This window comes from Carcharhinus amblyrhynchos, chromosome 26 (assembly GCF_965287045.1).
Source record: "Carcharhinus amblyrhynchos chromosome 26, sCarAmb.v2.hapA, whole genome shotgun sequence".
Taxonomy (NCBI): domain Eukaryota; kingdom Metazoa; phylum Chordata; class Chondrichthyes; order Carcharhiniformes; family Carcharhinidae; genus Carcharhinus; species Carcharhinus amblyrhynchos.
The window spans coordinates 43,189,837-43,215,660 of NC_137349.1; the positions used below are offsets into that span (position 1 = coordinate 43,189,837).

Sequence of the window (25,824 nt, forward strand, 5' to 3'; positions counted from 1 at the left end):
ATCACAAGTGTTTAGTTGGTTCTTGCTTTTGGCAGAATATATTTTCCCTGCACTGTTGAACACTTGTGTTCCCATCATATTTTGAAAATTAGCCCGCATTTTTTTTTCCCAGCCCCTCAAAATAGCTTTTCTCCAATAACCTGGTTGTCATCCCACCAATGTCCCTCTCTATGATTAATTATGATTACGGTGATCATCAAATTCAATATCCTGATCCCACCTTCCCTCCCCATGTCCCTTATCCTTTTAGCCCCAAGAGCTACATCTAATTTATTCTCGAAATCATACAACATTTTGGCTCAGCTACTTTCTGTGGTAGTGAATTCCACACATTCACCACCCTCGGTGAAGAAGTTGTGCCTCACTTCAATCCTAAAGGGTTTATCCCTTATCCTCAAACTATGACCCTTAGCTCTAGACTCCCCCACCAGAGAACTTTCAATCTACCCTGTTAAATTTTATAAATTTCTACGAGATCCCCTCTCAGTCTTCCAAGCTCCAATGAATATAATCCCAACTGACTTAGACCTCCCATCCTAGGAATCAGCTTAGTACTCAGATAAAGACACCAAACTGTACACAATATTTTTGGTGCGGACTAACCAAAGCCCCATACTCCTATTCTCAAATCCTCTAGCTATGAAGGCCAAAATACCAACTACCTTCTTTACTGCCTGCTGTACCTGTGCACTTCTATTTTCCCCTTGTTAATCAATCCCTTGGTCCTCCCAATCCTCAGGTTTTTTTTGCCAATTTGTATGCTTCTTCATTGAATCTAAAACGATCTCTAATTTTCCTTGCAAGCCATGGTTTGGCCACAGTTCCTTTTCCACTCTTGCATTAAATAGGAATAAACAACTTTAGAAGTACACTGATTCATTCTTTGAATGCCTGCAATCGTCTATCCATTTCCTCCCCGTCAGTAATTTTTCCCAGTCCATCGTGGCCAGTACATTGTCTCATACCATCGGTACCTTTATTGAGATTCAGAATCAACTACATCACTATCCACCTTCACAAAGAATTCTCACATTATGGTCAATCTGCCAAGTGTTCTCTCAACTGGATTGCCAATTACTCCTTCTCATTTCCCAATACCCAAGATGGCCTGTTCCCTTTTGTTTGTTCTTCAACATAATTGGTCCAGAAAAGCAACCTGAATACAGTCTAGAAATTCCTCCTCTATTGTATTGTGATTAATTTGAATCTCCCAATTTATGTGCGGATTAAAGTCACCTATAATCACAGATGGTCACTACTGCTTAAATGCCCCTCCTCCCGCTTTACACTTCTCTGATCTGGTCTACTTCATACGCCATTAGTAGGTACAAAAGTGAATCCACCCTGGTCAGGTTTTTTGCATATTGGATTAAAAACGAATTGTTTACATATTGTAGAAATTCTATTCCTTTATTTACTTCTGCACAATAACTATCAGGGTAATTGAAATCTTGTGATTATTCTGTGTTGCTTACTCAGTTCCCTAATTACAGCTATTCCACTTTTTCTAAGTGTTGTATCCTGCAATGCTTAATTCCCAGTCCTGATTTTTCTGTATACATCTTTCAGTAATTTCCCCCACACAATGTTTGGAGGAAGCTGGTGGGATCAACTGTCCCAAGGCTGCAGAGAAGATGAGGATAGTTTGCCTATGTCACAGTTCACATACAGAGGGGAAGAAATAAAATTGGGAATTAAAGACTGCATTGAAAAAAGAAAATAAAATACTTCAAGTAGTTTTAAAACACATCACACTCTTCAAATTCAGAAGCTGACTCAGCAGTTGTGAAAATCAATTTTTGATACAACCTCATTTTGGCAACTTGAATGGGAAAAATGCAATAACTTAAAGAAAACATTGAAGCCAAGGGGCAGATGCCATTTTTGCAAAGCTAACAATTCAGAGGGCAATTTGTGGATTATTTGTATTCAATTGCATTTGTTCTTCCTTGTTAATGACAACACGAAACTCAGTAAATTTAAAAAATAAAACTGCTAAACAAAATTAGAGTATATTGGACTGGGATAATCTTTGAATGGCAAAAAGTGATAAATTTCATGCATCATTTGAAGATAATTAGTGATTACGTACCCTATTATTGTGAACGCCATCATTAGTCACATTCTCCACTACATCCCAGTCCCTATCGGCACCAAAGAGGATCTTATCCGGATCAACGGAATTGATCAGCTATGCAAAAATTAAACAAGAATAATTATTAGAGTCACACTTATGCAAGTAGCACTGACCATAGAGGTCGCACTCCCAAATCTGAGCAGCAGCTTTTTTCTGGACTTTGGATTATTGCCAAAAGGTGAACTGCACACGCCAGTAGGAGAGAGACTACAGCTGGACAGAGATTTCAGCCAGAGTGAGGGTATCGGGAATTTGGAACTGCTTGGGAATTCGGTGCTGAGGGGAAAGAAGTTCACATCTTTGGAAGGGGCAAAGAGGCAGACCTGTGAGGGAGATTTGAGGGCAAGTAGGAAATCAAACTGTGCCGTCACAGCCAGCAGGCAAGTGATTAGCAGGTGACTGGGAAGTAGTTTTTTTCTGTTTTCTCTTGGCATTATAGTTGTTGTTGTAGTACACTACAATAGTGTTTCTATGTAATTTCAGTGGTTTGTAAAGTTTATATTCGGTAGTAACAAGGGGCAGGAAAGAAGTGCCCTGGAGAATTGGATAATAAAACATTATTCAAAGATGTAATTTAAAGGGGTAAGACATGATAGGAAGTCTCCAAGCTGTGGTTTGCTTGCTCTACGTGGCAGGCTAGGGACAGTTCCAGTCCCCTGGGTCAGCATGTGTGCAGGAAGGGACTCCAGCTACAGCTCAGGAAGCTTGAGTTTCAACTCTGGAGTGGCGCCTGGAGACACTGTGGAGGATCCGTGAGTCAAAGAATAACGTGGATAGCACATATAGAGGGGTGGTCACACTGTAGGCTCAGACTCCGCATGCAGGGAGGGAATGCTTAACCATCAGACAGAGCAGGAGAGATAGTGCAGAAATCTCCGGTGGCTATTCCTCTGCAAAACAGATATATCGTTTCGGATACTGTTGAGGGGAATGACCTCTCTGGGGAAAACACAGTAAGAAGTCTCACAACACCAGGTTAAAGTCCAACCAGTTTATTTGATAGTAAATCCACAAAGCTTTCGGGGTTTGCCCCTTTGTCAGGTGAGTGGAGAGTTCTGGTCTCAGACAGAGCATAAAAAGACACACACAGTTTACAGAATACTGATTAGAATGCGAGCCTTTACAGCTAATCTGCTATTCAAGTCTTAAAGATACAGACAATGTGAATGGAGATGGCATTAGGCATAGGTTAAAGAGATGTAAATTGTCTCCAGACAGGATAGTAAGTGAGGTTTTGCAAACCCAGGCAAGTCATGGGGGTTACAGATAGTGCGACATGAACCCAAGATCCCGGTTGAGGCCGTCCTCACGTGCGCGGAACTTGGCTATCAGTCACTGCTCAGCGACTCTGCACTGTAGTGTGTCGTGTGGCCTTCACTTGATTTGAATAGCAGGTTAGTTGTAAACACTTGCATTCTAAATCAGTATTCTGTAAACTGTGTGTGTCTTTTTATGCTCTGTCTGAGACCAGAACTCTCCACTCACCTGACAAAGGGGCAAACCCTGAAAGCTTGTGGGTTTACTATCAAATAAACTGGTTGGACTTCAACCTGGTGTTGAGATTTCTTACTGTGTTTACCCCAGTCCAACGCAGCATCTCCACATCATGACTCTGGGGAAAGCAGCAGCAGTCAAACTCGTTGCACCACAATTGGTTCTGCTGCAAAGGGAGGGCTAAAAAGTGTGCCAGTGCAATAGTTATAGGGGATTCAATTGTAAGGGGAAATAGACAGGCATTTCTATAGCCACACCAAGACTCCAGAATGCTATGTTGCCTCCCTGGTTCCAGAGTCAAGGATATCTTGGAGCGGGTACAGGACATTCTGGAAGGGGAGGGTAGTAGTGGTACACGTCAGTAACAACAACATGAATAAAAAAGGAGTGAGGTCCTAAAGGCAGAATACAGGGATCTAGGAAGTAAGTTAAGAAATCAGACCTCAAAGGTAGTGATCTCAGGATTAAGACCAGTGCCACGTTGCAGTCAGAGTAAAAATGACACAATATGTTGGATGAATATGTGGCTGAAGAGATGGTGTCAGGAGGGGGGTTTCAGATTCCTGGGGCATTGGGACCAGTTCTGGGGGAGGTGGGATGTATAAATTCTTCAGGTTACACCTGGGCAGAACTGGGACTGATGTCTTACCCCATTCAATTAAACTTTTCAATGATGTTTTGTTTCAGATTGCATCCAATTCTCCAGGGCCTTTCTTTCTTGCTCCTTGTTACTACAGAATATAAACTTTACAAACTATAAACCGCTGTTTGCCAGAGTGGTTGGGGATGGTTTAAACTAATATGTCCGGGGGATAGGAACCTATAGAAGGAGCCAGAGAAGGAGGGAGCAACGTCAAAAACAAAAAGTCCTAGGGTATTCACTATTTAGTGCGGACAGGCATAAAAGGGAAAGGTGGTGGAGTGGCACTATTGGTTAAAGAGGAAATTAACACAATAATGAGAAAGGATATTCACTCTGACAACACGAAGTCTGTATAGGTAGAGTTGAGAAATACCATGGGGCAAAAAACTTTAGTGGTGTCATATATAGACATCCAAACTGCACAGGTGATGTTGGGGATGGCATTAAACACAAAACTAGAGACACATGTGATAAGGGAATATAGATGATTACAGGTGATTTTAATCTGCACATGGATTAGGCAAATCAAATTAGTCACAATGCCATTGAGGAAGAATTCCTGGAGTGTACACTCCAGGTTTTCTTGACCAATATGTGGAGGAGCCAACTAGAGAGCTGGCCATCTCAGACTGGGTACTGTGTAATAAGAAGCAATCATCGTCAATCTAGCTTTGCGAAACCTCTTGAGGATGAGCGACCATAACATGATAGAATTATTATCAAGATGAAGAGTGAAGTAGTTGATTTGGAGAGCAGGATTCTGAATCTTAATAAAGGAATCTGTGACAATATAAGGCACGAGTTGGCCTTGATAGATTGGGGAGAGTTACTTAAAGGGATGACAGTGGACAGGCAATGGCAAACATTCAAGAAACGCATGAAACAACTGTTTATTCCTGTCAAAAGCAAAATGGCTAAGAGGGCCACTCTATGACTTACAAAGGAAATCAGAAATAGTATCTAACCCAAGGAAGAAACAAATTTTCGCCAAGAAAAATAATGGGTATGAGGATTGGGACCAGTTTAGATTTCAGCAAAGAAGGACCAAGGGGTTGATTAAGAAGGCATTGAAATCAAAAGCAGGGATGCAATGCTGGAACTGTATAAAGCCACAGCTGGAGCTGTGTGCGCAGTGCTGGTCACATTACAGGGAGGATATATTATTCTGAAGCGAATGCAGAGGAGATTTACAAGAATGTTGCCAGAACTTAAAAATTGAAACTTTGAGGAGAGATTGTACAAGCTAGGGTTGTTTCCATAAAACAGAGATGGTTAAGGGTTCACCTCATTGAGGTGAACAAATTTATGAGGGGCCAAACAGTTTCCCTTGGATGAGGGTCAGTTACAAGAGGATTTAATGATTAGAGGGGACATGAGGGAAATCTTTCTCACTCAGAGGGTAGTGGGCACCTGGAATTCACTGTCCACATTAGGTGACTGAGGCTGAAATGCTCAATTCATTCAAAAGATACTTGAATGGCTATGGGATCAGGGGTTGAAAAGTAGGATTAAAACGAGCAGCTACTTTCTTTTTTTCTCGTGGTCATCGCAGACATGATGGGCTGAATGGCCTCTTTCTGCACCTTAATTTTTTTTAATGGTTCTCTGATACACCCAATGCTTAACAAGGCTGCTTAAAAGGTTTAACCATGTTGCACTGTATGAGAATGGAGTCACTTACAGGCTAGATCAAGTAATGAATCATTTGGATTCTCCAGTAACTCAACAATTTCACTCACTTTTAGTCATGCAAACTTCTAGATTCTTTTTCAAACTGATACGCACCTAACAGCTCATGAGTATGCTAGGGTTTCCTTGCTCACAGACCTAATTGGCAGTAACAAACTTCCTTTAAATATATATGTTATTTATGATTGGAAATTCTTACCTTAATGTGATCCATCAACCAAACCAATGCACCAAGAATCAGTGGCCAAGTGTGTGGAGCTCCGACTGTATACATTGAACTTTTTGACAATGGAAAGGGATACCTTAAATGAAAAGAAATCAGTTCCCAATGAATAGGAATATAGCTTAATTTCATGGACAAAATCTTCCCCACACCATGTAAAATACATATCAACTAGAGTAGGCATGTGAAATAACAGATCACTGTTCATGGTCATTTTTTTTGTTTACAAACATGATCAAATCTTAAGTCAAGAATGACTTAAAACTACATACTAGTACCTGTGACAGTGGGGGCTTCAGGAGGGATGCAAGAATTGTTACCACTGAATACATGGCTATTATTTTATTCAAGTTAGTAATAAGCTGCAAAAAGTTTAGGCCTCAAATATAGATCCATTGGGAACTCAACTACTCACATCTTTCAACAATAGTAAAGACAACATTTAGCATCAATCTTTATTGCCAGTGAAGGAATGGCGATGAGCCATATTATTGAGGTATTAGGATACAGTGTTGATTTATCTCCTAATCAATAGGTTGCCTCCAACTCTGCATACTCTCATTTTTGTTAACATTTTATTTGTGTCATTTGGGGGGCAGGTGTCGACGTCATCCCCCTGCTTTATCACTCGTAAACACATTTCCTTCTTTATAAATCATGCCATATTTTCTTCAAACCTTAAATTTGCAAATGTCTCTCTCTTTTAAGAGCTTGAGCAGCACACTCAAGGCAGGATGAGTATTTGTGCACACGCATGCACAGGAAGAGGGTTCAGGGCACAACTACAATAACATACAAGTTGAATATTACGTGTTCAGAGTCTAGAATCAGAAGTCATCGGCAATGTTCCCTCCGAGAAGGGGTTGACTGATTGTAAAGAGTACCATCTTCCAAAGCAAGACTTTCACAACAGGAGAAGGCACATAAACGGAGTTAGCCCGCTGGCACTAGTTTCAAGGTTCCAGCAGTTGGCTGATTTGATTAACTTGATTAGCTGTGATGACTCGCATTCTAATCAGTATTCTGTAAACTGAGTGTGCGTCTTTATATGCTCTGTTTGTGATCAGAACTCCCCAGTCACCTGACAAAGAGGCAAAGCCCCGAAAGCTAGTGGCGTTCACTACCAAATAGACCTGTTGGACTTCAACCTGGTGTTCTGAGGCTTCTTACTGTGTTTACCCCAGTCCAACGCTGGCATCTCCACATGATTTGATGAGGATCAGAGATTTTCCTGTTGCCGCCAGCTTGATGGTAGACAGCACAGGCTGTTGGCTGGAGCTTTGTTCACATTGAATGTCAAACTGTAACATTAACTGCTGGAATTCAGATCCAACAGGTGACATCACACTGCAGCTTAGGGGAGATCATGTGAAATATCTTAACGTTGCACACAGGTTGACTGGGATTTTGAGGTTTAATTGAGGGTTCCTTTTGTTTTTTGAGACATTGGTCTTGAATCGGTAAACAGGCTTTTGCCTTGTTGATGCCACTGTGTCAATGCTTTGGCCATTAGTACTATTATGTGAGATTAAGGTTATTATGTGTAAAGAGGATGTGTTGGAACTTTTAAATTCTATCAAGATAGATAAGTCACCGGGACCAAATGGGATGTATCCCAGGTTACTGCGGGAGGTGAGGGAAGAGGTCGCAGAGCCTCTGGCGATGATCTTTGCATCATTGATGGAGACGGGAGAGGTTCCGGAGGATTGCGGATGTGGTTCCTATTTTCAAGAAAGGGAACAGGGATAGTCCAGGAAATTACTGACCAGTGATTCTGACCTCAGTGGTTGGTAAATTGCTGGAGAGAATACTGAGGGACAGGATTTATGAACATTTAGAGAAGTTTAGTATGATCAGAAATAGTCAGCATGGCTTTGTCAAGGGCAGGTCATGCCTTACGAGCTTAGTTGAGTTCTTTGAAAATGTGACTGAACACAGTGATGAAGGAAGACCGGTGAATGTGGTTTACATGGACTTCAGCAAGGCATTTGATAAGGTCCCCCATGCAAGACTTCTTGAAAAAGTGAGAGGGCATGGGATCCAAGGGGCTGTTGCCTTGTGGATCCAGAACTGGCTTGCCTGCAGATGGCACAGTATGGTTGTGGATGGGTCTTCTTCTGCATGGAGGTCAGTCACCAGTGAAGTGCCCCAGGGATCTGTTCTAGGACCCTTGCTGTTTGTCATTTTCATAAATGACCTGGATGAGGAAGTGGGCAAAGAACAAAATCAGCCCGGGAAACAGGCCCTTCGGCCCAACGAGCCCGCGCCGCCATCTCAACACCACCAGTCCACCTCTCTACTCATGACCCTATCTAATGTTTTATGGCCATCCAGATTGAGGGAAACTGATTTAGGGACAATTTATTCCTGCCAATCAGCCTAACAGCACATCTTTGGGGTGTGGGAGGAAACCGGAGCACCCGGAGAAAACCCACGCAAGCACGGGGAGAATGCCCAAACTCCCACAGACACCGGCCCAAATCCATGTGTCTGCACAGCAATCAGCGATAGTCACTGAGCTGTCGTCTTGCCCGGTATCTTGTCCAGTTTAGGCGCACACTAACGACATGAAGCACTAGGCCAATCTCGAACAACCAAGAGCAGCCCCAGTACGACCTATCGTGTGTATGCCCCTCGTTGGACACGAGGTGGACCAACTTAAAACCTGTGAATGAAAGAGAAAAAAAAAAATTATCATACTATACCCATTTACATTACCAGGGACGCCCCAATGCTAATGACCCTTATTTAAAAGGTTCTCCTATATCCACCCACCTCCAACTCAGTCATATGCCTAAGTTACTCTTAAAGGACTCTAGCATGTTTGCCTCCACGACCTTACTTGGCAGAGCATTCCATACCCCCACTACCCTCTGTGTGAAAAACCTCCCTCTAATATCTGTGTTGTACCGCTCCCCCCTCACCTTAAGTCCATGGCCCCTTGTCCTACATGTCTCTATTATAGGAAATAGCTTACCTCTGTTTACTCTATCTATACCCTTCATAATCTTATATACCTCTATTAGATCCCCCCTCAGTCGGCATCTTTTAAGGGAAAAGAGCCCCAATTTCTTCAATCTTTCCTCATACCCCAGTCCTTCCATATCAGGCAACATCCTGGTAAACCTCCTCTGCACTCTCTCCAGAGTCTCCACGTCCTTCCAGTAGTAAGGCGACCAGAACTGTACGCAGTACTCCAAATGCGGCCGAACCAACGTTCTGTACGTTTGAAGGGATGGGTTTGTAAATTTGCCGACGACACGAAGGTTGATGGTGTTGTGGATAGTCTGGAGGGATGTCAGAAGTTGCAGCGAGACATAGATAGGATGCAAGACTGGGCGGAGAAGTGGCAGATGGAATTCAACATGGATAAATGTGTAGTGATCCATTTTGGCAGGTCCAATGGGATGAAGGAGTACAATATCAAGGGTAGGACTCTTAACAGTGTAGAGGATCAGAAGGACCTTGGGGTCCGGGTCCACAGGACTCTTAAATCAGCCTCGCAGGAGGAGGATGTGGTCAAGGCGGCGTATGGTGTACTAGCCTTCATTATTCAAGGGATTGAGTTTAGGAGTCGGGAGATAATGCTGCAACTTAAGACCCTTGTCAGACCCCACTTGGAGTACTGTGCGCAGTTCTGGTCACCTCACTACAAGGAGGATGTGGAAGTTATTGAAAGGGTACAGAGGAGATATACAAGGATGTTGCCTGGATTGGATGACATGCCTTATGAGGATAGGTTGAGGGAGCTAGGTCTTTTCTCCCTGGAGACACGAAGGTTGAGAGGTGACCTGATAGAGGTTTATAAGATGTTGAGGGGTATAGATAGGGTGGATTCTCGGAGGCTATTTCCCAGGGCTGAAATGGTCGCTATGAGAGGACACAGGTTTAAGGTGCTGGGGAGTAGGTACAGAGGAGATGTCAGGGGTAAGTTTTTCACTCAGAAGGTGGTGAGTGAGTGGAATCGGCTGCCATCGGTGGTGGTGGAAGCGAACTTGTTAGGGTCTTTTAAGAGACTTCTGGATGATTACATGGGAGTTAATGGTATTGAGGGTTATAGATAGGCCTGGTAGGTAGGGAAATGATCGGCGCAACTTGTGGGCCGAAGGGCCTGTTTGTGCTGTAGTGTTCTATGTTGTGTGTGTGAAGGTATCTCTTTGTTTAAAGTTAGCTGGAACAGTCATCAGATGAGCAGCCGAATCATTTTGTCTGCTCAGCCATTGTCCATTTTCAAACAGCACAGGAAAAAAATGATTTTGTAAAATAATCCATTTATTCATCAGCTGGATTATTTTATGTTTCTTTGAATATACATTTTATCTTTCTCATCTTGACTGTGACACTTACCAAATCTCAGAGCTTCAAAGAAACAAAAAAAACTGAAAATGCTGGAAAACTCAGCAAGTCTGACAGCATCTGTGGGTCAAGAATAGTACTCGTGTTTTGGGAGGGGAGGACCCTTTGTCAGTCAGCCCTGGGATGTAGCCATCACTAGCAAGGCCAGCATTTGTCGCCCATCGCTAACTGCCCTTGAACTGAGCGGCAATCAAGAGTCAACCACGTTGCTATGACCTAGAGTCATACGTATGTGGATCAAAATATATCACATCAAACCTCTCTGCATTAAATTTCATTTACCTCTTGTTCAGCCATTCCACCAGCCTGTCTATACCCTAATAAAATCTATCACTTTCCTCTGCATAATATTTTCAAGTTTTGTCTTATCTACAATTCTGAAATTGTGCCCTGTGAACCTGAATCTAGGTCATATTAAGGAAAGCAGTGGCCTTATTCCCACTGCGTCACTAAATACCTTCCCTCCAGCTTGTAAAACAATTATTCTGTTTCCTGGCAACTTGGTGATTTTCCTAACAGGCCTTTCCAAACTGTGGGTCTTGAAGCTCAATGGAGTCACAAGGCCCAAGAAAACAGTGGTTGTCATGGAGCTCAATATCCTCAAATACATCTAATTCAGTTTTGGTCAGTTGTTAACTTAATAGGCAGTCAATCTTCTGAACATTTGTCAATCCCTATTCAACCAGTCTCTCAACTACTTCTTTTATTATGTCTTTGGCAGCATCTTCTTCCTTTGTAAAAAGATCCAAAGGATTCATTTAGTACTATGTTCTCCACCTCCTCATGTGGACCTTTTTTGGTCCCCATAAGTCTTATTCCACCCATGCTATCTTTTTACTATTTGTGTCGACAGATAGGTGCCATTTTTTGTATCACTATCCTCTCATGCTCTTGCCTCGTTTCCGTTTTTCACTTCCTCTATGTTGAGCCTGGTTCTAACTTATCATTCTCCTGTAGCTCTTCACATCTGTAATTTCCCTGAAAATTGCTCTTCTTTTTCACTATTTGGTGGCTTATCAAATACACCAAGTAGTGTAATGGTATTACTTTTATTCCCTTATTCACCAAACTGATTCTGTCCTTGAGGTTTCCAGGACATCTCCCGTCAGCACTGTACTATTCCGCCTAATAAATATTACCAATCATCTTGCTTTCATTCCTGAACACGTTGTCATTGTCAATGGGACAGAAGGGGGCCACTTGTCCCATTGATTTCATGTCAGCTATCTGCAGAACAATACGTTTCATCCTCTTACCCTACTCTATCCCTGTAGCTGTGTAGTAAGATTGTTTGCCTTAACTGCTTATCCAATTTCCTTCAGAAACATATATCACATCTCCCACTAGCCTCAAATATGGCAAGTTCCATGTCATTACCAATCACCGTAAAAAGTCCTTCCTCTTATTCCCCTGCATCTTTTAAACCTACGCCCCCTAGTCCCAGTGCCACTAGCTAACGAGAACAGTCTTTTTGTCTATCTTACTTAAATCTTTTACAACCTTGTATTTCTTCATCTCTCAACCACCATTGCTCCAGGGAGAACCCAGCTTCACCTTGCACTTGAAATCCCGCATCCCCAGGACTGTTCTGATCTCTGCACCTTCTGAAAGTTCATCACTTCCTTCCTAAAGTGTGGCAGTCGGAATTTGTTGCAATACCTGGTTTTGGTCTAACCAAAGTCTATTTTTGAAATTCAAGATCTGATATGCTTTGGTAACCACTCTCCTAACCATCCTGCCACCTTCAAAGATCGATTCACCTGTACACAGTTTAGAAACATGTCATTAAGTCTATAATGCCACTTACCGATTCTGCAAAAGATGCATAACCTGACACATCTCTGTATTAAATTCCATCCACCACTTATTTAACCATTCCACTAGCCAATGTCCTGTCCCACTCAATTAGTATTATTGTCATTTACCACAATTCCAAGTTTGGTATCACTGGCATATTTTGAAATTTAATTTTATGTTCCAATATCCAAGTAATTTAGAGACATTACATCACAAAATTCAGTGGCTCTAGCAATGATGCGGGGGGGGAGGGAACACATCATTGTCTACCAGTCGGAAGTCTGAAAAAGAAACATATACTATAACTTGCTGTTTTCTGTCCTTAGTCTAATTTTTTTTTAATATATCCAAGCTGAAACTGACCCTCCATAGGTAAACTCCACAGCATTGCCTTCATCAAACTTGTTATTTCATCAAACACTAAATTACTGAAACAATCCTCATATCCAGGAATATTCAGTACCCAGTCCTGCCCTATTTTTGAATCAACCTCCATTGCCGCCACATCACTTTCCGATGCGGTAATCTGCACCAACAACTCACCAACCCGATTTCTCATTCTTTATATACTTCACTGTAAACCCAATTTAAACCTCATCCTCCCTCCCAGTCTGACTGCACCTGATGAATTGTCTTTATTTATCACTCTCTGTTCTACCTTCTCCAATCTTTTGTGCACCTCATTTCTAATTTGTAATGTTACATTTTGGTTCTTATCTCACACACACACACACACACACACACACACACACACCTCAACCAACTCAGTTTAACCTTTCCCCAGTAGCACTGGAAAATCACACCAAGCTTTGGACAAGGTCCCACATCAGAGGCTGATGAAGGTGGTTGGAGATCATGGGATTTACGGCAACTTGGCAAACTGGATCCAGAACTGTTTTGTTTTAGTGGCAGGAGGTAGAGGGCAATGATCAAAGGTTGTTTTTGTGACTAGAAGCCTGTGTCCTGTGGTGTTCTGCAGGGATTGGTATTAGGTCCCTTGTTGTTGTAGTGTGCATTAATGCTCTGGATGTGAATATAGGAAATATGATCAGTATGTTTGCAGATGACAAAAATTGGTAGTGTGGTAAATTGCAAGGACTAACAAGGCAAGGGAATATATAATAGAAGATCAGAGGGAGCTTGGTGTGCAGGCCCACAGATCTCCGAAGACAGCAGGACAGATAAAGTGAATAGATAAGGGCAAGCGAGGAGGTGAGTCCACTTGGCACTAACCTCCAGGTTGCAAAAGGGAAAGTCAGTTGCTGCCATGGTGCAGGCTGGAGAGCCTTCATGGATACAGGGCCAGAAGTCGCTGCTGGGTTGGGCAAGTATTCCACTGACTGCCATAAGAACCTTTGAGGGATTTCATACGAGGCCAAGTTCAAATCCCACTAACATCGCACTGATTACTCTGCTATCTATCTGCCTGAAAGGCTCTGAGTTTTTGACATTGCTATTCAGGCCCAACTAACAGTTACCAGCACAGGCTTGTTAGCCTCGCTGAAGGTGCCTGGAGCCCACTGGTGGTCAGGGCATGGCTGGGCATTATCATAGAATCCCTACAGTGCAGAAGGGGACCATTTGGCCCATTGAGTCTGCATAGACCACAATCCCACCCAGGCCCTATCGCCATAACCCCACATATTTATCCTGCTAATCCCCCTGACACTAGGGGCAATTTAGCATGGCCACTATCTAACCTGTATATTTTTGGCCTGTGGGAGGAAACCAGTGCACCCAGAGGAAACCCACACAGACACAGGGAGGACATGCAAACTCCACACAGTGACCCAAGGCCAAGAATCGAACTGGATCACTGGTGCTGTGTGACAACAGTGCTAACGACTGTGCCACCATCCTGCCCCACCTGACAATGCTAGGGTGTCGGGGACAAGGGGGTCTACGATGGGGAAAGATGAAGGGGATCCATTATTAAGGCCTCAATTCTGCCAATAAGGATGTGGTCCTGTTCTCCATAGGGGGAGCAAGCGGGTCTTCCAGTGCACTGTGCAATTAGTTGCCTTTTCAAAAGGGCACTTGATCTCTTTGCAGCTGGGCACACTGGCAAGTTTAGGCTTCACCCCTCCCAGAACCATCATAAAACTCTCAACTCCTCCAAAATTTGACTAAGTGTGGGACGATTGCAGGACACAGGAGAGACTAGCACAGATCTCTGCTGTTTGCTCATTGTTACAGCACTTAGTTATAATACTCTTCAGAATATACAAGAAATTTGTGCCTTTGATACTTCAGCTGTTTCCCCACTCTGAAAATTAGTCCATTATAACTGTTTTGCAAAACGTTTCTCTGATTTCTGCATCCCATTATTTTATCACTGCTATCTGATGACCTATAAACAACTCTCACCAAAATCTTAGGACCCCTTTCTGCTTTTCAGTGCAACCCTTACTGATACCCCCTCTAATGTTCTAATTTACATTGCTATTCCCTCTTCATTTCCCTATTTTGAAGACTGCATCACAAGAAAAGATTTCGAACAAAGTAACAGTAATACATACAGAATTGGTCTGAACCATGATTTCAAAAAGCCTGTCTTTTCCCCTCCATTCTAATAATATTCGAGAGGGGTGAATTTCAGGAAACATGCTTTGTATTGTAAAGACAGACAAAAAGCTAGGTGAAAAAATATTAAACTTAATGTAGATGAAGATAGAATCATTTGGCTTACAAAGTACAGCGTTTCATTGAAGCAGTAGGCAGTTTAAGAGATGAGATTGCTGTGAAATGCTGCGGAGTGCACGCATGAAGGATGCATCCACAAAGCTTTGGTCCAGGGTAAAGCAATTTTAGAAAGTAAAAGAATGATGTGAAAGTACAAGTACGATTTCATTTTGTTCAAAAGGCACAAACAGGAAGCTATCCCCTCGGGTCTTTAATTAGATGAATTTTGGCCACAAGACTAATGAGCCTAATGGATCTGGACAGGTAGTTAAGATTAATGTTTTGTTAATAAATGACAGAGGGAAATGTATTCGTGGCTCTCGTTTAATGAATCAGTTTAAGCGGTGAAGGATTTATCCGATCTTTGAAATCTGAAATATTTATCTCGGGTCATTCCCAACTTGCAAGCAGAGCACAAAACCACACATTCTGCATCTAATATGGTAGCCAATTTGTGGCACCATAGCAAATCAGACGAATCAGCAATTAGAATGATTTTTGATAACCCTGGTGCTGGTGGTGAGGGGGAATTGCTGATCAGAACACCAGAGCAACATTCTGCTCTTCAACAAAAAGTGAAATTTTCTGTTTAATCTTGATCCAAGCCATCGCAGTTAGACTAAGTGAATGTCTCCATTAAAGGGCACACCTGACAGTCAAGTACCAAAGAAATGATGCACTACTAGCCTAGACCAGTCACACAGCTCAGAAAAGGCCCTTTAGGCTGTCAAGTCGGCATCAACAATAACGATCACTAAAGTCTCTCTATTCCCATATCCTTGAATGTTATGTTTCAAGTGCTCATTCAAATACTTTTTACAAAGTTGTAAGATTCCCACCACCTCTGGTTCTCCAGGAGAGTTCATTCAACATTCTGCAACTCTGAAGATAATATGCTCCCAGTGGAGCCAAGTTGATACACATACTGTAGGTCTGCCACCTTAGTAACTTCAATATTTCTAGTCTTACCCGAGAGATTTAAAGATTCTGGGAATCTCCTCTTCAAACTTTGAATCAGGCATCTGGTAAGATTGATCGAGCAAGTTATACAAAAAGGTGAAGATCTTCAGAAATTCCTTAGTAGTGGGTGACTGCAGACTCTTTGTTGAGATAGAATGTGGATAACCAAATTCCCCGAGGAACTAAAACAAATATGGTAGAATAATTTTAATCTCAAAAAAAAACAAAATTCTGATTTAATGTACATTCATGAGAATTTCATTACACTTTTTTTTAAATACCCTTTGGAGAAAATGGAGCAGAAGTGTCTAATGGCATATGCACGAGTTTCCACATCCTTACAAGATGAAGCTTTAGCTTGTACTGGGTCTTGCCATGCAGCAATAAATACACCAACCCAAATCATCACTGATTTCCTACAATGCCATTCAGTGCATTGAATCTGCACTGACAACAATCCAACTCAGCTCCCATCCCTACAACCCCATGCATTTACCCTACTAGTCCCCTAACATTATGGGCAACTTAGCATGGCCAATCAATCTAACCCGCATATCTTTGAACTGTGGGAGGAAATCAGAGCACTGGAAGAAAACCCACGCAGAGAATGTCAAACTGCACACAGACAGACAGTCACCTGAGGCCAGAATTGAACCTGGGTCTCTGGTGCTGATGCAGCAGTGCTAACCACTGTGCCACCATGCTGCCCAATCCTAGCAATTCATAGCAGGAAACATCAGGATGATGCACCTCCACGCTGTGCAACAGCACTAGCTATTAAATTTCACCTGACAGAATACATTCAAAGATTTTTCTTTTACCCACTGCAAGGATAAACATGATAATACTTCCGGCATTGTGCAAAGGCTGAGTGAGTGGGCAAGGACCTGGCAGATGGAGTATAACGTTAGCAAATGTGAGGTTATCCATTTTGGTAGAAATAATAGTAGGAGGGATTATTATTTAAAGGGTGAAAAGTTGCAGCATGCTACTGTGCAGAGGGACCTGGGGGTCCTTGTGCACGAATTGCAAAAACTCAGTCTGCAGGTCATAGATCATAGAACCCTACGGTGCAGAAAGCCTGTGCAGCAGGTGATCAAGAAGGCAAATGGAATGTTGGCCTTTATCACGAGGGGGATAGAATATAAAAGCAGGAAGGTCTTGCTGCAACTGTACAAGGCACTGGTGAGGCCACAACTGGAGTACCGTGTGCAGTTTTGGTCCCCTTATTTGCGTAAGAATATACTGGCCTTGGAGGGAGTGCAGAGAAGCTTCACCAGGCTGATACTGGAGATGAGGGGGTTAGCTTACGAGGAGAGATTAAATAGACTGGGCCTGTACTCATTGGAGTTTAGAAGGCTGGGGGGCGATCTTATAGAGACTTACAAGATAATGAAGGGGCTAGATAAGGTAGAGGTAGAGAGATTCTTTCCGCTTAGAAAGGAAACCAGAACGAGAGGGCACAGCCTCAAAATAAAGGGGTGGGGGGGGGCAGTTTAGAATAGAGTTGAGGAGGAACTTCTTCACTCAAAGGGTGGTGAATCTCTGGAATTCTCTGCCCATTGAAGTGGTGGAGGCTATCTCGCTGAATATATTTAAGTCACAGGTAGATAGATTTCTGATAGACAAGAGAATTAAGGGTTATGGGGAGGAAGCGGGAAAGTGGAACTGGTCCACTTCAGATCAGCCATGATCTTATTGAATGGCAGGGCAGGCTCGAAGGGCTAGATGGCCTACTCTTGCTCCTATTATGTTCAAATCAATTTATTTTAAGACCATGGCTCCCTTTCAAAATAAGTTTTGAGGCTCATGTATCTTTGATGTCACTTTTATTAACACGCCTGGAGGTACCTTAGCTTAAAATTGAAAACTGTGCTGTTCAAATTCAGAGGCTAAGCCACAAGTTAATTTACTGAAAATGTACATTAACTTCTGTTAAAGAGAACTAATATTGCAATAATTATAATTTTATCAGGGAAAAGGCTTTGAAAGATATACTATCAACTTCATTGTATCATCCAGCATCACGGTGGCATGGTGGTTATCACTGCTGCCTTACAGTGCCAGGGTCATTTTCTCCTCATGTCTGCATATGGCTTTCTTCCAGGTGCTCTGGTTTCCTTTCACAGTCCAAAAATGTGCTGGTTCAGTTGACTGGCCATGCTAAATTGCCCCTTAGTGTTCGGGGACCAGCAGGGTAAATACATGGAGTTATGGGGATAGGGTGTGGGTGGGATTGTTGTTGGTGCAGAATCGATGAGGGAATGGCCTCCCCCCTGCATTGCAGGGTTCTATGATCCCAAAAAGACACTGAAAAAGTCATCTTGTTTTGACCAATTTTCTGCAGAACTGATTTAAGAATGAATCTGTACTTAGAGGTTTACATCATGGAAACAGGCTCTTCGGCCCAGTTTGTCCATGCCACCTCTTTTTTTAAAATACTAAGCTAGTCCCAATTGCCCACGTTTCGCCCATATCCTTCTATCACCATCTTACCCATGTAACTGTCTAAACACTTTTTAAAATACAAAATTGTACCCGCCTCTACGACCTCTGGTAGCTTGCTCCAGACTCTCACCACCCTCTGTGTGAAAAATTGCCCCTCTGGACTCTTTTATATCTCCTTCCTCTCCCTTATAAAGTGAGAAGGGAGAGATATTTATAAAGTGATTTTGCATCACTTTAAAAAGCTGTAGTCTGGAACACTGAGTCAGTGCTCAGGATATTAATGAGTCCAGTATCAGATTTGTGCAACATCTAGTGATATTAAGGGCTGAATTTTACACGTCTCTCAAGGCTGGAGGGGGAGTTATAAAGACCATTTAAGGCTCTTATCCCACCAGCTTCAATTTTTAGGCTAGTTGGAGCAATTAGTAAGAAACTCAAACAAAAATCATTTTTTCCCATCCGACCAAAGGGCATTTTCACTCTGAGTTGAACAAAGAAAATTACAGCACAGGAATGGGCTCTTTGGCCTTCCAAGCCTGCACTGACCATGCTGCCTGACTGAACTAATACCCCTACTCTTCTGGGGACCACATCCTTCCATTACCATCCTACTCATGTATGTGTCCTTAAAACTCACTATTGTATCTGCTTCCACTACCTCCCCCGCAGTGAGTTCTAGGCACCCACCACCCTCTCTGTAAAACAAACTTGCCTTGTACATCTCCTTTAAACCTTGTCCCTCACACCTTAATCCTATGCCCCCTAGTAATTGACTTTTTCACCCTGGGGAAAAGCTTCTGACTATCCACTCTGTCCATGCCCCTCAATCTTGTAGACGTTTATCAGGTCAACCCCCCCCCCCTCCCCCAACCTCTGTTGTTAGTGAGAACAAACCAAGTTTCTGCAACCTCTCCTCATAGCTAATGCCCTCCGTGCCAGGCAACATCCTGGTAGATCTTTTCTGTACCCTCTTCAAAGCCTCAACATCCTTCTGGTAGTGCGGCAATTATATTTCAAGTGCGGCCTAACTAAGGTTCTATAAAGCTGCAACATGACTTGCCAACGTTTAAACTCAATGCCCCAGCCAATGAAGGCAAGCATGCCATATGCCTTCTTGACTACCGTCTCCACCTGCATTGCCACTTCCAGTGACCTGTGTATCTGTACACTCAGATCTCTCTGCCTACTCTTAAGGGTTCTGCATTTCCTATCTATATTAGGCCTTCCAAAATGCATTATCTCACATTTGTCCGGGTTAAACTCCATCTGCCATCTCTTTCTGCCCAAGCCTCCAACCGATCTATATGCTGCTATATCCTCTGCTGGTCCTCATCGCTATCCGCAAACCCACCAACCTTTATGTCATCCACAAACTTACTAATCAAACCAGTACCCTTCCCTCCATGATAATGGAATTCAACCACCCCTCCATCTAGCAGCATAACTCAGACACCATGATTGCCCACCTTCCAAGCTCCAAGAGCATCCCCTCCCCTCTTGACCCAGGACTTCCCTCTCCAACAGTCCCAGGACTTAGTCCCAGGCAGAGGACTTGTCAAATGAACAATACATTCACACACAGCTTATAAACAAGGCAGACTGAATTTGAACCTATATTTATCTCAAAGTATTTCTTGTTCCACCATTGGAAGAATTAGAGAACTGCAGAACACATGCAAAGTGCAGGATTTCCAGTTTGGATTACCAGGTTCTATTATAACACCATTTCGCTTTTGTACCATTAGAATTGCAACAGTGCAGAAGGAGACCATTTGGCCTATCAAACCTGTGCCATCCCACAAAGTTTGACCAAAGTCATTCAGGCTATGAGAATGACAAACGTCACCATTTGAAAGATTATCCAAAATTGGCTCAAAACGTACAGTAGTATCCACATAAGCACACCTATATATACACCATTGCCCACTCCTCTAACTGATCAGTGAACCACAATGGCACAGTGGTTAGCACTGCTGCCTTACATCACCAGGGAGCTGGGTTTAATTCCAGCCTTGGGTGACTATGTGCACATTCTCCCCATGTGCATGGCTTTCCTCCAGGTGCTTCAATTTCTTCCCACATTCCAAAGATGTTCAAGTTAGGTGGATTGGCCATGCTAAATTGTCCTTGGTGTGCGAAGACGCGTAGGTTCGAGGGATTAGCAGGATGAATGTATGCGATTACAGGGATGGAACATGGGGTGGACTTAGCTGAGATGCTCTGGAGAGTCGGTGCAGATTCAATTCGCCAAGTGGCCTTCTTCTGCACTGTAGGAATTCTTTCTACTTATACTAGCTAAATGTGAAAATACCTCACAAAGCTGCCGAATGCACTGTTGTACAAAAGCCTTATCATGAAGCGGTCTAGGATCCTTTATCTTTTCCGTGCCTCCACATGCTCCATATGGATTTGCAGAAAATGTTCCAATGCTACTTGTTCTACAATAAAAACACTCAAATTTAGAACAAACATTTTCAAATTGCTCAACACCAAACAGAAGGGGAAGAAGCAACCCCCCAAACAGCAATGTTACAATGACCAGGTAATGACCAGCTTGTGATATTGATTAAGGAATGAATATCAACCAGAACACCAGGGATAATTCCCCTGCTCCAACAGGGTGGAAACAATGGAGTGCTACAATGATCTGTGCTTGACCCTCTGCTATTTATAATCTATTTTAATAACTTAGTTCAAGAGCCAAGTGTAATGAATTAAAGTTGACTGATGATACAAAACTATGTGTAAAAATATGCTGCAAGAAGGATACAAAAAGACTGCAGAGGGATATGGGTAAGAAGTTGGCAGATGATAACATGAGAAGTGTGGAATTATCCATTTTGGAATGAAGAATGGAAAAACAGATTTTTCTTAAAAAGGCATAGGTGCTCATTTGGAGGCCCTTGTCCATGAATCACAATGTTAACATGGAGGTTCAGTAAATGGGTTTTATCACAGAGCGACTATAGCACAAGACTAACTATACATGGCTTGGATGAGACAGCACCACGAACACTGTACAGTGTGCAGATTTTGTCTCTTTACCCAAGGGAGGAAATAATTGCCTTGGAAGGAGGGCAAAGATTGTCGAGGATGAGGGCTGTCTTATGAGGAATAAAATGGGTCTAAATTATTTTCAAAAATGTAAGAATTCCGTTGAAATGAGTAAAGGTAATTTAACAAACGATTGACTGAGGATACCCATTATCACTAAATAGGGAATGACCAGGACATCTTCTATATCTTGACCTGCTCTTTGTACTCCACGATGCTTGCAGAGACCGCCTCCTTGACCGCTGGACCTTCCATTGGTCTCGTCCGCTCAATCCACCGGACTCTGTCTTCACGTGCTGGGATAGACATGTCCCTATCTCACCAAGGGTTGAGACCCATCGACTACCCTCACCTGGTTTAGCCGGCTTGTCGAAGCCATTGCCCGGGGTGTGGCCACTGTCACATGCAAACAGCTACGGGGAGCAACAGGTGAGAGCTGAGTGCTAGATGGGGACAAAGGGTGGACAAACTGCCCTGAAAAAGACGCAACACGCCCCCCCACCAGAGGTACTATCCCTCCCTGACACCCCATGCGCCTAGTCCCATCTCCAGCCATCTTGACTCTTGTCTTGCCACTGGATCCAGATGGGAATTGGGAAGAGAGAGAGAGTGAGGCTGACACTGCGCAACTCTCCCTCACTTTAATCCAAATCGAGCGCTAGTCTCGACACCATCATCGTCGTCCTGTTCAACCTTTGAAGTTCTGTGGTGATGGGCGAGCAACAAGGCAGCAGGTGTGGATACACTGGGAGCTGTAGTCACGGATCTGCACACAGGCGGCTCAGTTCTAATGGTCATTTTCCGCTGACCGAAGCAGCAGTGAAACTCAGCGTCTACCTGGGCGACTGAGCAGTCCTCTTCAGGAATGCACTGCTCACCTTCGTAGAATGAGCAAGGGGCTAGAAAAGGTGCCCTAAACATTGCCTGCTTCACTACACCCTGGCCAGTTTATTGCGGCTGGCAGGGATCCTATCTTGCAGTTGAACAAACAAAATGAAACACAAGGTGACACTGCCCACCATTGGCACTTGGAACGTGCGCCCACTTTTGGACAACCCTACAGCAGGCAGACCAGAGAGAAGAACAGCCTTAGTTGCCAGAGAGCTTGCAAGACACAACATTGACATTGCAGCCTTGACCAAAACTCGTCTTGCCAACATAGGTCAGTTGAGTGAAACTGGAGGTGGATACACTGTTCTGGAGCGGTCACAGCAGCGATGAGCATCGTGATGCTGGAGTTGGATTCACAGTCAAGAGTCACCTTGTTCGGAAACTTGCCAGTCTACCCAAGGGTGTGACATTATAGCTTCTGCTGCAGAACAGAAGTCAAGCCACCCTGACCAGCACCTATGCCCCCATCATGAACAACCAGACGAGCTGAAAGACAAGTTCTACGAAGAACTAGACGCCCCACTATCAGCAGTGAGCAGCACCAACAAGCTGATCTTGCTTGGCGATTTCAATGCAAGAGTAGGTGTGACTCTGCAATCTGGCAGGGAGTCACTGGGAGGCATGGAGTGGGCAAGTGTAACAGTAACGGATAACTCTTAATGAAGACCTGTGCAACACATGACCCTCATTATAAACACAACTTTCCGTCTGCCTACTCATAACAAGACCTCCTGGATGCACCCCCGCTCTAAACATTGGCATCTTATCGACTATGTTGTCATTGTCAGGAGAAAAAACAAGCAGGATGTCAGAGTGACCAAGGCCATGTGTGGTGCTGATGGCTGGATAGATCACAGGCTCATTTTGGAGACAATGAGGCTCCGCATCAGACCCAAGAGGCAACCACAAGGAAGCAAGGTTATGAAAAGAATCAATGCAGCCAAGCTAAAGAACGCCAGCATAGTTTCAGCACTGGCTGAAGACTTAGAAATCAAGCTTGCTGACCTACACCTTGCAGGCAGCATTGAGAACGACTGGGGACGCTTTAGAGATGCTGTCCATATATCTGCACTGAAGATGCTCAGACCTCTACCGGCAAGCAGCATGACTGCTTCAATGAGAATGTTAAGGACATACAGGCTCTATTTGTTGAAAAGCACCATCATCATCAGGCCCATCAGAATGACCCATCAACAGATGCCAAGAAAAATGCTTTTACTAGTGCTAGCAGGACAGTCCAGAACAAACTGCATAAAATGCAGGACGCCTGGCTGAGCGCCTAGGCAGATGAAATACAGGGATACGCTGACAGAAATGACTTGAAACGGTTCTACGAAGCCCTCAACACTCTACAGACCTCAATCTCTCAGGAGATCCCCCCTCCTGAGTACAGATGGTACAACTCTCATTACAGAGAGGGCTCAGCCTCTGCAGAGGTTGGCTGAAGCCGTCCTCAACCGACCGTCATCTATTAACGATGAGCCAATAGACAGGATTCCCCAGGTTGATATCAACGGCGCCATGGATGACCCACTGGTAGTAGCTATCCAGTGGCAAAGCCCCAGGGGCAGATGCCATACCCGCAGAGATCTACGATGCTGGTCCTATACTTATCGAGAAGCTCACTGAGTTGTTCCAGTCCTTTTGGAAGCAAGGATCCATTCCTCAGGAACTTAAAGATGCTTTCATCGTACACCTCTCCAAGAGGAAGGGCAATCGGCAAGTATGCGACAACCACTGAGGAATCTCGCTGCTCTCTATCACAGGAAAAACCCTTGCAAGAGTCCTGCTAAATCATCTGGTCACTCATTTGGAGCTGGGCCTGCTTCCAGAGTCACAGTGTGGCTTCCGCAAAGGTCTCAGGGCCATTGACATGATGTTTGCTGCGTGCTAACTTCAGAAGTGTCAGGAGCAGAATCGCAAGCTCTACACAACCTTTGTTGACCTCCTGAAAGCCTTTGACACTGTCAGGTGACAAGACCTGTGGAGGATCATGTCAAAGTTCGGCTGCCTCCCCCAAATTCATTCAGATGGTACGCCAGTTCCATGATGGCCAGAGTACTGGATGGCAGCGAATCCTCTGAGGCATTCCCAGTCACCAACTGCATCAAATAGGACTGTGCTCACACCCACACTGTTCAGCATGATGTTTACTGCTATGCTGAATGATGCCTTCCAGTACAGTGTTGCTGGAATCAACCTCAAGTAGAGTGGATGGGAAGCTCTTCAACCTGAGGAGACTTCAAGCTATTACCAAAGTGAAAGAGACTGTTCTGAGAGACTTCCTCTTTGCCGGTGACTGCACCCTGTATGCCAGCTCAGAGCCAGAGAAGCAAGTCAGTATGGACAAATTTTCCATGGCTTGGACTCACCATCAACATTAAAAAGACCAGTCATGCACCGTACACAGAACCCATAATCCACAATGGCAGAAACTACAGGCAGTGGACCAGTTCACTTATCTTGGCAGCACCCTCTCCCAAGCAGTGACCACTGATACAGAAGTTAACTGCAGAGTAGCAAAGGCAAGTTCTGCTTTCGGTACACTGCGCTCCACTGTATGGGAACATCAAGGAATCAGACCAGACTGAAGGTCGACAGCGCTGTGGTATTTGCTACCCTCCTGTATGCCTGTGAAACGTGGACTGTGTATCTAGACAAAGTCAAGTCTACCATCAGTCTACACACTGCTGATGAGAGCGCAGACCCACTGGGCAGGTCATGTCATCCGTATGCCAGACGAGCGTATACCCAAGCAGCTCCTTTTCCGGGAACTCTCTGCTGGAAGACACTCGCATGGAGGGCAGAAGAAACGCTACAAAGAAACACTCAAGGCCTCCCTGAAGTCACTTGATATAGACACGACCACCTGGGAAATGCTGGCACAAAACCATCACAGCTGGCGCTGCCTCATCCACAAAGGCTGTCAAGCTTACGAAGCAAGGTGCATTGCTGAAGCACAACGTAAGCGCGAGCTGTGCAAGTCCAGTGCCACCAGACAACAACTACAGTGCCTAAACAAGTCTGTCCAATGTGTGCCAGGACATTCCGTACCCGAATTGGCCTGATCAGTCATCTTCAGACATACCGCATCCAGCCTCAAAATGATTAATGGGGTCGAGGTCCTCATGGACGACGATGGACAACCAATCAAATAGGGAATAAAAGCAAGTAGTCGAGACAGAGGTTGAGCAGCCAAGGGGTCTGATCACTAGGGTGTTTGCTAGATTTGGCTCAACACCTCAGCTAGCTTGAGAGACAATGGAAGAAGAAATCATCACAGCAGGTTACAAAGAACAAAAACAGCCCGGGAAACAGATCCTTCGGCCCAACGAGCCCGCGCCATCGTTTTAACACTACCACCACCCATGACCCTTATCTATTGTTTTATGGCCATCCACATTGAGGGAAACTAATTTAGGGACAATTTATTACTTCCAATCAGCCTAA

At 43.8% G+C, this 25,824-nt stretch overlaps 1 protein-coding gene across 1 annotated transcript in view; it reads right to left on the bottom strand.

The window, feature by feature from the left end:
• The window catches only part of ndc80 (NDC80 kinetochore complex component), a 103,985-nt gene that overhangs the window by 69,800 nt on the left and 8,361 nt on the right, over positions 1-25,824 (bottom strand). Inside the window, exons 4-7 of the mRNA XM_080212611.1 lie at positions 20,741-20,867; positions 15,991-16,163; positions 6,163-6,265; positions 2,093-2,191 (exon numbers count right to left, since the gene is read on the bottom strand). Of these exons, the coding sequence (XP_080068737.1) occupies positions 2,093-2,191; positions 6,163-6,265; positions 15,991-16,163; positions 20,741-20,867 (502 nt within the window). The remainder of the gene's footprint in view (positions 1-2,092; positions 2,192-6,162; positions 6,266-15,990; positions 16,164-20,740; positions 20,868-25,824) is intronic.